Source organism: Lemur catta, chromosome 1 (assembly GCF_020740605.2).
Source record: "Lemur catta isolate mLemCat1 chromosome 1, mLemCat1.pri, whole genome shotgun sequence".
Taxonomy (NCBI): domain Eukaryota; kingdom Metazoa; phylum Chordata; class Mammalia; order Primates; family Lemuridae; genus Lemur; species Lemur catta.
This window is the reverse complement of record NC_059128.1, coordinates 48,628,537-48,644,919: the sequence shown is the minus strand read 5'-3', so window position 1 is coordinate 48,644,919 and position 16,383 is coordinate 48,628,537. Positions and strand designations below refer to the sequence as shown.

At 37.0% G+C, this 16,383-nt stretch overlaps 1 protein-coding gene and 1 pseudogene across 1 annotated transcript in view; one reads left to right on the top strand and one right to left on the bottom strand.

Annotated features, from left to right (window-relative positions):
- FANCM (FA complementation group M) overlaps window positions 1–16,383 on the top strand; it is a 59,126-nt gene that overhangs the window by 1,167 nt on the left and 41,576 nt on the right. The window contains exons 2-8 of the mRNA XM_045567893.1: window positions 28–200; window positions 5,763–5,840; window positions 9,719–9,877; window positions 11,765–11,893; window positions 13,660–13,792; window positions 14,132–14,257; window positions 15,321–15,407. Of these exons, the coding sequence (XP_045423849.1) occupies window positions 28–200; window positions 5,763–5,840; window positions 9,719–9,877; window positions 11,765–11,893; window positions 13,660–13,792; window positions 14,132–14,257; window positions 15,321–15,407 (885 nt within the window). The remainder of the gene's footprint in view (window positions 1–27; window positions 201–5,762; window positions 5,841–9,718; window positions 9,878–11,764; window positions 11,894–13,659; window positions 13,793–14,131; window positions 14,258–15,320; window positions 15,408–16,383) is intronic.
- On the bottom strand, window positions 14,425–15,241 carry LOC123642944 (annotated as a pseudogene).

Here is a 16,383-nt window from a genome sequence, read left to right as displayed (position 1 = left end):
AGTTTAGAATGTCACTTTTATTTACAGGGTCTTCTCAAGCTCTCACCAGGAAGGAAATATGGTGCAGTAAGAGAGTCCTTTTTCTTACACCTCAGGTCATGGTAAATGACCTTACTAGAGGAGCGTGTCCTGCTGTTGAAATAAAGTGCCTAGTTATTGATGAAGCCCATAAAGCTCTGGGAAACTATGCTTATTGCCAGGTAATAATTTTGTTAAATGATATTTTGTAGTGTAACCATATTGTTAAGGAGTATTTTGGAGAATAGTTATTGATGGAACTTATTGACGGTATTATTATAAAATGCCTTACATCTGTTATCCCAGCACATATGGTGATAGGACATACCTGTACTTTCCATTCAAATCAGTGTTGCTGCTGTCTTTTTTTTATCCTAATGATTATTAGTGTCAGATGTAGATCATGAGAACCTGGTGATGGTTGAGTCTGTGATCTAAAGTAGGATATGGGTGGAATTTTGGAAGTAATAATCCAAAGATTGGTAGTGGCTGTGTAGTGTCATTCCTTGGCAGCTGAGTAAAATAGTGTTATAAAGGATTAAATGACGTAATGTATTCAACGTACCTAATACAGTGCCTTCTATTAGTTGATTACTCTTAGGAATATAAAATAAAGCAAAGTGGGATGTGCTTTGTAGAGGTCATTCATCTCTTTGTGCTAAATGAAATTGACTTTTCTATTTCCCTCTTCTTTTAAGGGGGACTTTGCCTCTTCTATTTAAGGGCCAGGTCATGAAGGCATTTGTATTTTATGCTTAACAATTTGAATGTACTTTGTAGGCCTTGGAGATATAGGTGATAGATACTCATTAAAAAAAATGTTTAGTTAAGGTAATACTTCAGATTTGAAAGGGATTAGAGGGGAGAAGGCTAACTGCAGGGTGTCTCATGAGGGATGGGAGGAATATAGGATGACTCCCAGGTTGCTGACTTGGAAAACTGAGGATTGTAAGCATTCTGAAGGCAGAGCAGATTTGAGGGAGTGTGGAAAGATAGTGTGATTTTACATGTGTTGAGTTTGAGGTGTCTATGATGAATCCAGCTGTAGATATTCATTAGGAAGTAGATGACAGAAGTGTGGATCTCAGTGGAGAGTTCTGAGCTATGGGTACAGATCTGGAAATCCTCAGCATATAGGTGGTAGTTAAAACTATAATAAATTAAGAACAGAGGAGGGAAAGAGAAGGGAAAGTTGATTTCATTTGGTGCAAAGGCATGACTTTTACTGCCAGTGAATTACTGTGAATTTGTAAAGTACTTTCTGTTGGGGACTTTAAATGTTATTGTATTATGTCTGTATTAGAGAGAATTCTCATCTTTCTTATAGTTGATATTCTTAATTATATCCAGGAAATAGATATATTTTTCCATTTATTTGTGTCTTTCCAAATTAAATGAATACGCAGTGTGTTAAGATTTCTGCTCGGCCGGGCGCGGTGGCTCACGCCTGTAATCCTAGCACTCTGGGAGGCCGAGACGGGCGGATTGCTGGAGGTCAGGAGTTCGAGACCAGCCTGAGCAAGAGCGAGACCCCATCTCTACTAAAAATAGAAAGAAATTATCTGGCCAACTAAAAATATATATAGAAAAAATTAGCCGGGCATGGTGGCGCATGCCTGTAGTCCCAGCTACTCGGGAGGCTGAGGCAGTAGGATCGCTTAAGCCCAGGAGTTTGAGGTTGCTGTGAGCTAGGCTGACGCCACGGCACTCACTCTAGCCCGGGCAACAGAGTGAGACTTTGTCTCAAAAAAAGAAAAAAAAAGATTTCTGCTCAAGAGGGGCATTTACAAATTTTTATTTAAATCATATGGAATTCATTTTGAAGATTTAGCTTATATTTAATGTACTTTAAAATATTTTTTGTGGGCATTGGATGATTTTTTTTTTTTGAGACAGAGTCTTTCTCTGTCAGCTGGGCTAGAGGGCAGTGGCATCATCACAGCCTCCAGAGTAGCTGGGACTACAGTTGCGCACTACCACCCAGTTAATTTTTCTGTTTTTTTGTAGAGACGAGGTCTCACTCTTGCTTAGGCTGGTCTTGAACTCTTGGCCTCAAGCATTCCTCCTGCCTAGGCCTCTCGGAGTGCTAGGATTACAGGCATGAACCACCAAACCCATCCTATTTCTTAATGAAGGGAATGTCCCTAGCGCTCAGGAGACATAGTTACAGATGAGTGGAAGGTTGTCCATGAATTTTTCACCCCAACATTCCTACTAAACAAATGATTAGAACCATTCCTGGATGTTTAAGTTAGCATATTTCATCAATGTATACATATATAAATTTGTATGCTTATTTATATTGATATGCATACATAAATAATATATATTAATATTACACACATATATTTAGCCTAATCTAAAATTATTTCCTCCTCAGTCTGGTACTCAGAAATTTCTCGTGCATTCTCCATATTTTTGTCAGCATAAATTTGTAAAGTCTCAATCTTCTTGCTATAGAAATTTAACATTATAATTGGTCCTCTCACTCTTGCTCAGGCTGCTCTTGAACTCTTGGCCTCAAACAATCCTCCCCACGGGGCCTTCCAGAGTGCTGAGATTATAGGTGTGAGCCACTGTGCCCAGCCTACATGATCTTTTTTTTAATAAGTGCAAGATTTATACTTTTATTTAGTACAGTTAAACAGGCATTGACTTCATTAATAACGAAACAGCCCTGAGAGTTTATACTACATTGAATATTCTAGATATAGGTTCCAGCAGGTACGCCAGCTCCATGAAGCATGTAGCTTCCAAGGTTATAAACACATCATTGCCTCTTCTGCAAGATGCTTGAGAATCCCTCCTGAAAGGAAGTAATGTATTTGGTTCACTTTTCATGTGTAACAGTTCTGGTAAGTGTATTGGTACATATGGCGTATAACTATGAAATGTTTTAAGTCAGAACTGCCACAACTGCCTCACATTCTGAAAGAATGCTTTGAATTTTGGCTGTTGTACAAAAAGGATTTATAAAAGCACTAATCCAATAAGTGGTCTTTTTATGTCTTCCTTGCTGCATTTATGACTTTTTGTTAATTCTTCTGTGGTATCTAAGGACATCACTTCTAGCATTAAGCTAAAATGGAAAGAGTCATTAGGGATATTTTGTCTTGCGTCAGTTTTTTCAGTTTTTAAATTTTTTAAAACTTTTTTATGAACCTGACATTGTGAACATATTTTTTCTCTCCACCTCATTTTTTTTTCTTTTCTTTTTTTTTTTTTTTTTTGAGACAGGGTCTCCCTTTGTTGCCTGGTCTAGAGTGCAGTGGTGTCATCATAGCTCACTGCAACCTCAAACTCCTGGGCTCAGGCAATCCTCCCACTTCAGCCTCCTGGAAAGCTGGGACTACAGGCATGTGACACCATGCCCGGCTAATTTTTCTATTTTTTTTGTAGAGACAGAGTCTCGAATTCTTGGCCTCAGCAGTCCTCCTGCATCGGCCTCCCAAAATGTTAGGATTATCACTGTCCTTGGCCCCACCTCAGTGTTTAATTAGAATAATTATACTTAGGTCTCTGAAGATTAAGTTTAATGTTATGTCTTCATATGCAATCTATGTCATAATATAAATAATATTTTTGAGTATTAATCAGGATTCAATGTTAGTCTCATTGAATTTATGTATGTATGTATGTATGTGTGTATGTATTTATGAATGAGCCAGGGTCTCCCTCTGTCACCCAGGGTAGATAGAGTGCAGTGCACTCATAGCTCACTGCAACCTCAAACTCCTGGGCTCAAGTGATTCTTCTGCCGTAACCTCTCTAGTACTTATAGTCTAGTAGGGACTATAAGCATGTACTTCCATGCCTGGCTAATTTTTCTATTTTTTGTATAGATAGGGTCTTGCTCAGGCTGGTCTTGAACTCCCGGCCTCAAGTGATCCTCCTCCCTTGGCCTCCCAAAGTGCTAGCAGTATAGGTGTAAGCCAGCATGCCTAGCCTGAATTTATCTTTGACTTGGGTTGAAATGAGGTGATTTTTAGGTAATCTGGTTTTATTGTTTAATTCTAATGCAGGAAAAATGGGATACTGATAGCTGGTCTGGCAAATCAGTTTACGTGGGAGTCCTTTTTTCTTTGTATTGAGGCCTCACCTGAAGGTGCACATGGAAATCTGCCAGGAATTCCCTAGCCAGCAGGGCCGAAACAGGGCACCATGCAGAAATAAAAGAAAAGAGACAGTAGAAGAGAAAGAATGGAGTCAGGGGACTCAAGGCTTTCTAGACCAAGAGTCCTGAGAGTAATTCCTCACTCGTATTTATTCATGCCAAGAACAAAAGATCATTGTAAATCATATAAACAGACATATTCTAAAGATATCCCACAGGCAAACAATGTTCTATGGATTTCCATGAAGATTACATATCTAAAGATATCCCACAGGCAAACTTTAAAGATTATTTATAAAGATTAAGATATTCAGGTGCATAATAATCTCAGCAAAGCTATTTCTAGCCTAAAGCTAAACAAGAACATCAATTTGGGATTGGGGCCAGGCTAATTTTCTGGCAGGTTGGCAGGTTGGGTGTTCCTGATAGCATTCCTGGAGTTTTCCGCCCCAGGAGAGAAACTGTTTTCAGTTCTTCCTGCCCTTGGAATGTCTTTACCACTTGGAAAACAGCCACACCTATGCAGACTGTCACATCTGCAGAGGTTCTTACGCTAGCAATATCCCTAGGTCACCCTAACAATACTAAACTACCTCAACAGGAGTCTGGCAAATTATCCAGTATTAATCATACTAGAAGTGGGTGTTGAGTTCAAAATGGTTCCTTGATGCCTTGGTGGAAATGTTTTAGTATTTAAAAGGAAACTGATTTTTAAAATTACCTCAATTACCTTATTTTTTATGAATAAACTTAATTTAAAAACTGTGAGCCTTCCACATAAAATCTAACTTCTAAATCTTTCCTAAATTTTTTAAAATTTCAAATATGATTTCATATTGCTGTTTAAAATTTTTTTAGTTTTTATCTGTTACAGTTTATCTCCCTGTCAAGTGTGCGTATGGATATTGCTGTGGCTAGACTGTGGCCCAAGCAAGGGAGACTGGAATCTCTTCGTCTTCCATCTGACCTTGAAGTAGCCCTTTAAGTATTTTGATTCGCCTCTGTATTAGGCCTTGATGTTGTAGCTTTTTATATAGAAAAGCTCTAACGTGTTCTTTTTGTTTCCATTGACCTGAAGGCATCTAATGTGTTCTTTTTTTTGAGACAGAGTGTCGCTTTGTTGCCCTGGCTAGAGTGAGTGCCCAGGCGTCAGCCTAGCTCACAGCAACCTCACACTCCTGGGCTCAAGCAATCCTACTGCCTCAGCCTCCCGAGTAGCTGGGACTACAGGCATGTGCCACCATGCCCGGCTAATTTTTTTTTTTCTATGTATATTTTAGTTGGCCAGATAATTTTCCTTCTATTTTTAATAGAGATGGGGTCTCGCTCTTGCTCAGGCTGGTCTCGAACTCCTGACCTCGAGCGATCCATCTGCCTCGGTCTTCCAGAGTGCTACCATTACAGCACGGTGAGCCACCGTGCCCAGCCCTAATGTGTTCTTGGTTGGTGTGGAATATAAAGTTAAATTGCTCTGCAGATACTGTGACTAATAGTAGTTCTATTCACTAGACCATCAATATGCCAATTAAGGAATAATGATAATGGACCATCTATGATAGTTTATTTAAAGAACCACTGCTATTTTTGTGTTGGACAGATGATATTAAAGAACTTTTTTTTTTTTTTTAAGGTTGTAAGAGAACTAGTCAAATATACAAATCACTTTAGAATCTTGGCTCTTACTGCTACGCCAGGTAGTGATATGAAGGTAAGTAAAATGTTTCTCCATTTATTATTAATAACATTTAAGAAAATAAGAACTTTTATGTGGGGCCAGATCAGTTTATTTATCTAGTTTGACATTAGGATAACAACATTTCCTACCACCTGCCTTGCTTTTCTTCTGTGGTTGCAAGAGTTTCTTTAAATTAGTAGTTTTCAGAATTTAGTGTGCCTAAGAATCACCTAAGCTGTTTGTTAAAGGTACTGAATTTTTTTAAATGGTAAGTGTTTTTTGAAAATTGTTACTATTTTCAGTTCTTTTTAAGTTTTAATTTGAAATTACTTCAGACTTCCAGAAAATTTACAAAAATTGAAGTTTGCATATGATTCTCATTCAACTTCCCCTAATGTTAACATATGTAATCATAATAAAATGATGAAAACCAGAAAATTAACTATGATATACTAGTAATTAATCTACAGATTTTATCTGAATTTTGCCAGTTTTCCTGTTGAAAAGTTTGTCCTTTTCTGCTCCAAGGTCCAGTCTAGGATCTCACATTGCATTTAGTCGTCATGTCTCCTTAGTCCCTTCCAATCTGTGACAGTTTCTGAGTCTTTTCTTCTGTCACCTTGATTTTTTTGAAGAGTAGGTGCCAGTTATTTTGTAGGATATCCCTCAATTTGGATTCGTCTGATATTTTCTCATGATGGATTGAGATTATGCATTTTTGCCAAGAATACCCAGAAGTGATGCTGTGCCTTTCTCAGTGCATCCTATCAGGGAATACATGATGTTGATTTATTCCTGGTGCTGTTAATCTTGACTTGCTTAAGAGGATGCTTTCTTGGTTTCTCCATTGTAAAATTTTTCTCTTTGTAATTGGTAAGTATCTTATGGGGGAGATACTTTGAGATTATGTAAATAACCCTGTGTTAGCATCTAATGGTAGTTCCTGTTTGCAACTGTTTTTTGCGTGGTGTTTGCCTAATGATTGTTTCTTCTTTCCCTCATTTCTTTTACATTTGTTAACTTAAATTCTTCTGTTATGAAGATGTATTTCCTTTCCCCCATTTATTAATTCAATTCTTTTTTTTTTTTATTTGAGACAGAGTCTTACTTTGTTGCCTGGGCTAGAGTGAGTGCCGTGGTGTCAGCCTAGCTCACAGCAACCTCAAACTCCTGGGCTTAAGCGATCCTACTGTCTCAGCCTCCCGAGTAGCAGCTGGGACTACAGGCATGTGCCACCATGCCCGGCTAATTTTTTCTATGTATATTTTAGTTGGCAAAATAATTTCTTTCTATTTTTAGTAGACATGGGATCTCGCTCTTGCTGAGGCTGGTCTCAAACTCCTGACCTCGAGCAATCCACCCACTTCTGCCTCCCAGAGTGCTAGGATTAGAGGCGTGAGCCACCGCGCCCGGCTAATTCAATTCTTTATATCCCTATGGACTAATAGATATTTATTTTTTTCTATGGGCTATAATCCAATCCGATTATGTCAAGTTTTGTTGTTCATATTGTTCCAGCTTTGGTCATTGGTAGCTCTTTCAAGCTGGCTTTTGTGCCCTTTAGACATGCACTTTTTTTTTTAAGCACTTCCTAACTTTCTGGCATGACAAGGTACTTAACACTCATTTAGTTGGAATCTACCATTTCTCCAGCAGGCTCTGGTTTTCTTTATTGGAGAATGGTAAAAATGCGGATTCTGAGCCCGATTCCATAACTTTCTGATTTTAGTATCTCTGAATGGTCTTCTATAGTGGATAGGGATTCAACTGGATACTTTCTGAGATAGCTTTTAACTCTGCCAAGCTGTAAGACTTTTTTCCTCTATCCATTTGCCATGATGAATTTAGAAATTTCTATCCTATCTCTATTTTTTCTTTAATCTTGTTTAAACATGATAAGTTGTTTTTTAGTCAGCTTAAATGTTATCCCTTCAGAAAGGTCCACTCTAAGCTGTAAAGTCAGCTTTCCCAATCTTGCTATTTTCTTCTTGACATTTATCATAATCTGTCATTCTTTTGCTTATTCATTTATTTATTATCTGTGCATCCCACTAAAATATCAGCTACATGAATGCAGGAATTATGTCTATTTTGGTCGTAGCTCTATCATTAACTGAGTGTCTGGCATGTGTGAGTTACTCAAATATTTGTTGAATGAACTATTAAAAATATTAAACTCTTACTTTTGTAAAATGATCATAAATATACTCTAGGTTTTACATGTATATAGGCCCCTGGTAAATATAGTGTACTATATTAATCACTGTGCCAGGTGTTGGGAATACAAAGGTGACTAAGATAGGATTCTTGCCCTAGAGTGTTTTTTTTCCTGAAACTAAGCCCATATGCCTGCCTAGTTTAAAAAGCTGTTAATTTTTAGATAGTCTCAGGATCCCCCTTTTTTGGTCTCTTTTAATTGTTAGTCACACTATCAGTCCTATAGTCAGAGGTACAATAGTTGTTTATAGCAACAGATTATATATATGTTATACCAATAGATTATATTTTTTTGCTCCAGTTTCCTAATTTTACAATCAAGCCTTTATAAGCTTTTGGTGAATGAAATTTAGCCCCAGAAATATATTCACATCATATGTGTTGATTTAATGGAAAATATTCTACTAATTTATTAATAATTGATTTAGTATAGCCCCTCTAAGCACTCAATCTGTTAACAATCCAATTTGTAAAGTATTCTTTTTTTTTTTTTGAGAGAGAATCCCTCTCTATCACCCTGGCTAGAGTGCCGTGGCATCAACCTAGCTCACAGCAACCTCAAACTCCTGGGCTCGAGCAGTCCTTCTGCCTCAGCCTCCCAAGTAGCTAGGACTACAGGCATGTGCCACTATGCCCCGCTAATTTTTTCTATATATTTCTAGTTGTCCAGCTAATTTTTTTCTTTTTTTTTTTTTTTTTTTTTTGGAGAGACGGGAGTCTCGCTCTTGCTCAGGCTGGTCTCGAACTCTTGAGCTCAAATGATCCTCCTGCCTCGGCCTCCCAGCATGCTAGGATTACCGGCGTTAGCCACCATTCCCAGCCTGTAAAGTATTCTTAATAGACATTTGTGTCCTTTAGTAGTAATAAGACTTCTCTCTTTTTCACACAAAAATCAGTGTAAAAAAGTATTTGCCAGAGAATCAGGAAATCTAGATTCTAGTTCTGGCTCTGAAATGGACTGTTAGATAATGTTTTGGGGATTTAGTTTGCTAATCTAAAACTTTGTTTTGTGTGAATCTTTATAAAGATGCCATTTGGAAAGTACCAAAATACACTTGAGGAACTTGTTAGACATTTACTAATATTTTTATCTCTTAGATGCTTACCATGAAGGGGCTGTTTCGGGAAAAGGTGTTTCATAAACATTTTCTCCATATTGTGCTACTTCTGATGTACTTTCTTTATGGGCTTGTCTTTTTTCTTTTTGTTTTTTTTGTTTTTTTGGGTTTTTTTGAGACAGTGTCTCACTCTGTTGCCCAGACTAGAGTGCCGTGGCATCAGCCTAGCTCACAGCAACCTCAAACTCCTGGGCTCAAGCGATCCTCCTGCCTCAGCCTCCCAAGTAGCTGGGACTACAGGCATGTGTCACCATGCCCGGCTAATTTTTTCTATATATATTTTTAGCTGTCCATATAATTTCTTTCTATTTTTTTTTAGTAGAGATGGGGGTCTCGCTCTTGCTCAGGCTGGTCTCGAACTCCTGAGCTCAAACAATCCGCCTGCCTTGGCTTCCCAGAGTGCTAGGATTACAGGTGTGAGCCACCGTGCCCTGCCTCTTTTTTCTTTTTTTGATATTTAATGTTATGAATTTCTAGTGCTACTTTCAAAATTTTATTGTTATTTCTGTTAGTGACAAACTAAAAAAGTTTAACATGTAATATAATTTATAATCATATTTAAATGATTTTTTATAGGCTGTGCAACAGGTTATTACTAACTTACTAATTGGGCAAATAGAGCTTCGGTCTGAAGATTCTCCAGATATTTTGCCATACTCTCATGAAAGACGAGTTGAAAAGCTTGTTGTTCCCCTTGGTGAAGAACTTGCAGCCATCCAAAAGACATATGTCCAGGTAAGCTATTTTTATCATAAATCAGAGTTTTGATACATGAACTATTGATATAATTATTTCAGCTAGCAGGATTTGGCTGTTATTATATAATATACAGTTATTTTATATAATTCATATGTTGAACATTTCTTTGAAATTACAGTTTCGGGAATGAGCACCATTTTTTTTTTTTAAATTTAATTTAATTTAATTTTTTTGAGACAGAGTCTCATTCTGTTGCCCAGGCTAGAGTGCTGTGGCATCAGTCTAGCTCACAGAAACCTCAAAGTCCTGGGCTTAAGTGATTCTCCTGCTTCAGCTTTGAGTAGCTGGGACTACAGGTGCATGCCACAATGCCCAGCAATTTTTTTCTATTTTTAGTAGAGACAGGGTCTCGTTCTTGCTCAGGCTGGTCTCAAACTCCTAAACTCAAGCAATCCTCCTGCCTTGGCCTCCCAGAGTGCTAGGATTACAAGCATGAGCCACCGCGCCTGGCCAAGCACCATGTTTTACATGTACTAGCAAACTATTATTTAAAGGAGAAATGCAAAAGATAGACCATTTCCAAAGTAAATAATAGCCTTATATGGTTTTGTTTGAGTAAACCTTTTAACTGCAGTCTAAATAACAAAGTGCACAAAACATAAGTGAATTTTTACAATGTGAACACACCTGTGACACATACCCAGATTCAGCCAGAAATTTCTTTTGTAATGAAATACATTTTCAGTATTTTTCTCCCTGAACCTTTATACAGCAGTAGTTCTCAACTAGAAATGATTTTACCTGCCTAACATTTGGCAATGTCTTGACACATTTTTGGTTGGTACAGCTAGGGGTGGGGGAGGGGAGAGGCAGGGGATGGAGTATATGGTAGTTACTGGCATCTAGTGTATAGTGACAAGGAAACTGCTAAACATCCTGCATTGAACAGGACAGCCACCCACAACAAAGAATAATCTGGCCCAAATGTCAATATTGTAGCTGTTGAGAAACTGCTTAGACAGTTGTCACTTTCATTGGAAGAAATTTGAGGTAACAAGTGATGAATTGTGTTTCTATAGTTCATCATTAGTGTTATGGTAGGAGAACAACATGTTTTCACATTTTCATTGCCATGGATTGAAGATGGTTACAAGAATAGATAAACATTCATCTATTATTTAATCTATAATGTTTTTCTTAAAGAGAGGTTTTATAGGAATATGGTTTTTCTGTTTTTATGTTATTTGTAACAAAATTCTAAGCATTATTAAAATATAAAGTCTTTTTAGTACTCTCTTAGATACTAATACATTTTGATTTGATTAAAATCATTACAGGCTGGATGAGGTGGCTCACACCAGTAATCCTAGCACTTTGGAAGGCTGAGGTGGGAGGTTCACTTGAGGCCGGGAGATTGAGACCAGCCTAGACAAAATAGTGAGACCCAGTCTCTACAAAAAATTAGCCAGGCGTGGTGGCTGGGTCTGTAGTCTCAGCTACTTGGAAGCCTGAAGCAGTGGCATCACCATAGCTCACTGCAACCTCAAACTCCCAGGCTCAAGTGATCCTCCTGTCTCAGCCTCCAGAGTAGATAGAACTACAGGCACATGCCACCACACTGGGCTAATCTTTCTATTTTTTGTAGAAATGGGAGTCTCAATGTGGTGCTGAGGCTGGTCTTGAACTCTTGGCTTCTAATGGTCCTCCTGCCTCGGCCTCCCAAAGTGCTAGGATTACCAGCATGAGCCACCACGCCCAGCCAGATGTCAAGTACTTTTAAATTTTGTTGTTATCTTTGCTGTGTTTACTTAAAAGTTCATTGTAAGACAAACTTTATTAAATATATAATTCCTATTTTAATATGTGAGAAACTGATTCTATTTGGAAAAGGACTTTAAAACTAGATTTCTTTCGAATTTGTAGATTTTGGAAGCATTTGCCAGTTCTTTGATTCAGAGGAATGTTTTGAGAAGAGATATCCCTAATCTCACAAAATACCAGATAATTCTGGCAAGAGATCAATTTAGGAAAAACCCACCTCCAAATATTGTGGTAGGTATTTTTAAATAAATTTTGATGATAGATTAAACTTTTACTCAGAGATAGGATAAAATGTAAATAATGACTTCTTTGGGGACGTATATTGACTCATCAAGAATTCAGAAATGATTTACATAGTTTATAAAAGCATGGAAAAAACCTAGCAGAAATACAGTTTAATGATTTAAATTAAGATAAATTTGTATTTTAACTTTATTTAATAAACGATTGATTAGTCCATTTTTACTTTATAAAGTCACAAGGCCATGAGAGGCTAAATTCTAACTATATTTTAGACCTAGAACATTTAGTCTTACTCTTATGCTTTGTTTTGTTTTTTTTGGAGGAGAGATAGGTAGTCTTGAAACCAGAGGTTAGAAAGAAGCATCACAGCAAGCTTCTTATTTCTAATCTTGCAGGAAAAAAGTAGATGGATAGGAAAGTATACATTCAGCTAGGTTCAGTGTCAGAAGAGATGCTCACAAGCACAAAAAGGCACCAAGTCATTCTTTGAACGGATAGGAAATGCATGTGCAAAAGCACAGAAGCAACTGAATGAAGGCAGGTAGGTGACAGTGAGCAAATTAATTTGCCTGCTATAGAGGTTTGAGGAAGCCAAACATGATGGTTAATGTAGGTTGTGACTACATGGAAATAGCCTTACATCAAGGAATGTGGTCTTTATTCTGTAATATCAGGGGAACCATGAAAAGAAATTGCAGTATATTATTATATAAAACTTTAATAAAATATGTTTTAATTTCTGCTAGGAGTTAAAGGTTTTTTGATATTTTAAATAGTAAATCTAAACCCGTTGAACTTGATCTTACTGGTAAGAATTTGTATTTTATGGAGAGGTGCTTTTACTCTTTTAAGCAATTAGGGTACCATTTTAGGTTATTTATTTCTATCCTGGAAATATTTAAAATGACAATCACTGGTGTCAAATGCTACTAAAAATATAAGGTAGAAAACAGTAGTCTTCATCTCAAAGAAAAATAATTAAAATATATTCTCAGTAACCTGTTTTAAAGCTATCTTATCAGATAGATACACATGTTATCTAATCCCATTAAAGGAATGTGTATGGGATTTTCATTTTTCCATGAGAGTAGTAGTTGAAAGCACAAGACCTCTGGGCCAAATTTCCAGGGTCTAAATATTGGCTCTACTGCTTACTGCCTGTATGAGCTTCATCAACTGTAAAATGGGCATAACAATAGTAGCTTGCCTCCTATGTATTAAGATTAAATGAGTTTATGCTAGTGATGTGCTTAGAACAGAGTCTGGTGCTTAGTGTCAGACATTATTATGGCATGTATACTTGGTGTTAAATGTTGGTGTCATATCTGACTTGTTTTCCATTTCCATTGTATCTCAAATATCTAGCTCACTGCTTGCCATGTAATAGGTATTTATTTAATAATTTTGAAAGAATAAATGAATCTATATACCGCTAATAATTTAATTATAAAGAGAAACAGTATATGATGAATGTTTCTCCACTTTATTCTCTTTAAAAGTTTCCTGTTTAATTAAAGAAAAAAAAGGGACGGATTTTATATGCAAAATAAATCGACCCCTTCCCATAGCAACGTCCTTCCTATAACATGACATTCAATAGAACCGATCAGTTATAGTCAATATAGAAGGGAATAATTATTATGATCATTTGAGATATTGTAAATGTTATACTGACTGCTGGCCTGACAACTTGGGTATGAAGCATGTGTGTTTCTTTCTCTCATTAACTTTGTCATATGCTGCTGTTTTTCTAGGGAAAACAACAAGGCATAATTGAGGGAGAGTTTGCTATTTGTATTAGTTTATATCATGGTTATGAATTATTGCAGCAAATGGGAATGAGATCATTATATTTCTTCCTTTGTGGAATTATGGATGGAACCAAAGGTAAATTATATGAAATTATTTAAAGAAATAATGACATATATTATTTTGGTTATAGACATATATTGATTAGTTTGGATTACTTAAAATGCCTTATTTTAAAAATTAGTGGAATAATTATATAACATGGCCATGTTTTCTTGTTTGAGATAAATTGCTGGAAAAAAGCCATTCATTAATACATACGTGAATGTGGAACTGGAAAAAGTTGCTAGTTTTCATGTTTAAATTTGAAAAACTTGCATTCATTGCTAAAGTTTAATTTCTTTTTAATAAATAATAAATTTTGATTAGTTATTATTAAGTTTATTTATCTGGGAAAACTTTTCTTAATTTCTGAAGGTATGACACGGTCAAAAACTGAACTTAGCCGAAATGAGGACTTCATGAAACTCTATAATCATCTGGAGTGTATGTTTGCACATACACGTAGTACTTCAGCAAGTGGTATTTCTACTATCCAAAAAGGTCTGGTTTTTCACTTAAAATTATATATTGTGTTGTTTTTCTTTCTCAAGGTTAATTTTGAAATTTTGTTCCTTTGATGCATCTGTCTATCTATAGTTACTTATATTTCTGTAGCAACAGACCTGTTAAATGCCTACAGATTTATTTTATTCTTTTTTTTTTGGAGTTCAACTTTTTATTGAACATGTTACAAAAGAGATGTAGTCAAAAAGACCGAAGCCCATGTCACCGTCAGACTCCTCAGATTCTTCTTTCTTTGCTGCCACTTTTTCTCCTCAGCTGGGGCAGCAGCAGTGGGGGGGCAGGACCTTCTGCTGGGCAGCACCATCTGCTGGAGCAGGTTCACCAGCCCCTACATTGCAGATGAGGCTCCCGATGTTGACATTGGCCAAGGCCTTTGCAAACAAGCCGGGCCAGAAAGGTTTAACATTTACACCAGCTGCTTTAATAAGGGCATTGATCTTATCCTCCTGACGGTCACCTCATCGTCGTGCAGAATGAGGGCCGAATAGATGCAGGCGAGCTTGGAGACGGAGGCCGAGGCACTGGCGAGTACGGGGCTGGCGCTGCCGGGCACGGTGCTAGTCGCCGGATGAAGTGAGGGCCTCACCCCAATGCGGCCTTAGCCTCCTCGGAAGGAACGAGCACCTTGGCAGCAGCTGAGGAAAGGGAAGATTTTATTCTTTAAGTTAGTATTAATATATATTCAAGTTTAAAGTTTATAAATTTTAAACAAGTTTATAAACTTTAAACATATAATGTTAGTGGTTGTTCCTGGTAGTGGAAATTCTCCAGAACTACCAAAAAGTGATGTATGGTTTAACTAAATGTGTATTTTTGTTTTTTTGCTTTGCTGCTGATTCCTGTTTGGATTCTCTCTCAGACTAAAATTTTCATAAAAATTCAAAGTTCATTTTACCATAAGACTTATGTGCTACTTAGATGCTACTTTTTAAATAAAAAGAAAAAAGTGAGTTTTAACATATGTAGTTTGAAAAGGATAACTTAATATACACTAGTGTAATTGAATATGGAAAAAAATTTTAATTTTTTTTTTTTGCAGGAGATAAAGATAAAAATTTTTTTTATAGTCATCCAAAGTTAAAGAAATTAGAAGAAGTTGTAGTTGAACACTTCAGATCATGGAATGGTAGGTCATATTTAGTAGCTTTAAGACAAGACAAAGCTATTGAAATAGCTAAAACTTAAACTCATTAGTTTGGGCTAAGATGTCTTACGGAGAAGTTGGACTTTTAATTACTCTGGATAATGAATATTAAAAAGCTCTGAGACATTTTGGAAAGGGGGAGGAAGGGGAATGGTGGGAATGTTAAGAATAGGGTATTATATGAAAAAGAAAAGTTAGTTTAGGGCAATATAGGGGAAGCAGTAAAACATATGGTAGGGAAAAATTAAGTAGGTAAGGGGAAAGAGAGTGATGGAAGAGTGCTGTTTTAAATAGGGTGATGTGTACAAAAGTTCTTTGAAAAGAAATATGAAGGAAAGAGACTTTATTCCAGTGACCTGTTTTCAAACCAGGGAGTAAAATGAAGGTGTAGTCCAGAGAACAAGGGAGGGATCAGGTTTTATAGCAAAAGTTCCTGCCCAGGTGCCCAATTAGGTCTGTTTATACAAATGAAAGCTTAGAACTTGCTTAGTTCTGATTTGTCAATATAGCTCAGCCCTGATTGGCCAAGCAGGTAGGCTCTGATTGGTTGGTTCAGATGAGTTCTGAAAGCCCCAAAGTTAGAAAGGTGCACATGTTGGGGGAACTCAGAGTATGCCGTGTGACCTCTAGTCAGCAAGTGACTGCTTGGCTCTATTTTAAATTTAGGCCCAGTTAACCACTTGGAATCCATTTTGAAGGACTGGCTCTTTCAAGTTCACATTTGTTCACAGTGATTAGAGAACGCCTCTGCAGAGTGATGTTTGAACTGATTCTTGATGGAGCTACGGGAGCAAGCATTGTGGATTTCTGGGGGAGGATCATTCCAGTCAGTAAGAATAACAGATTCAAAGGTCCTGAGCAGTAGGGTACTTGATATGATTAAGGATAAGTAAACAGACCAATGTGGTAGAATAGTGTAAGTGAAGCTAAAAGTGGTAAAGGCAAGAGATAGCCTGAG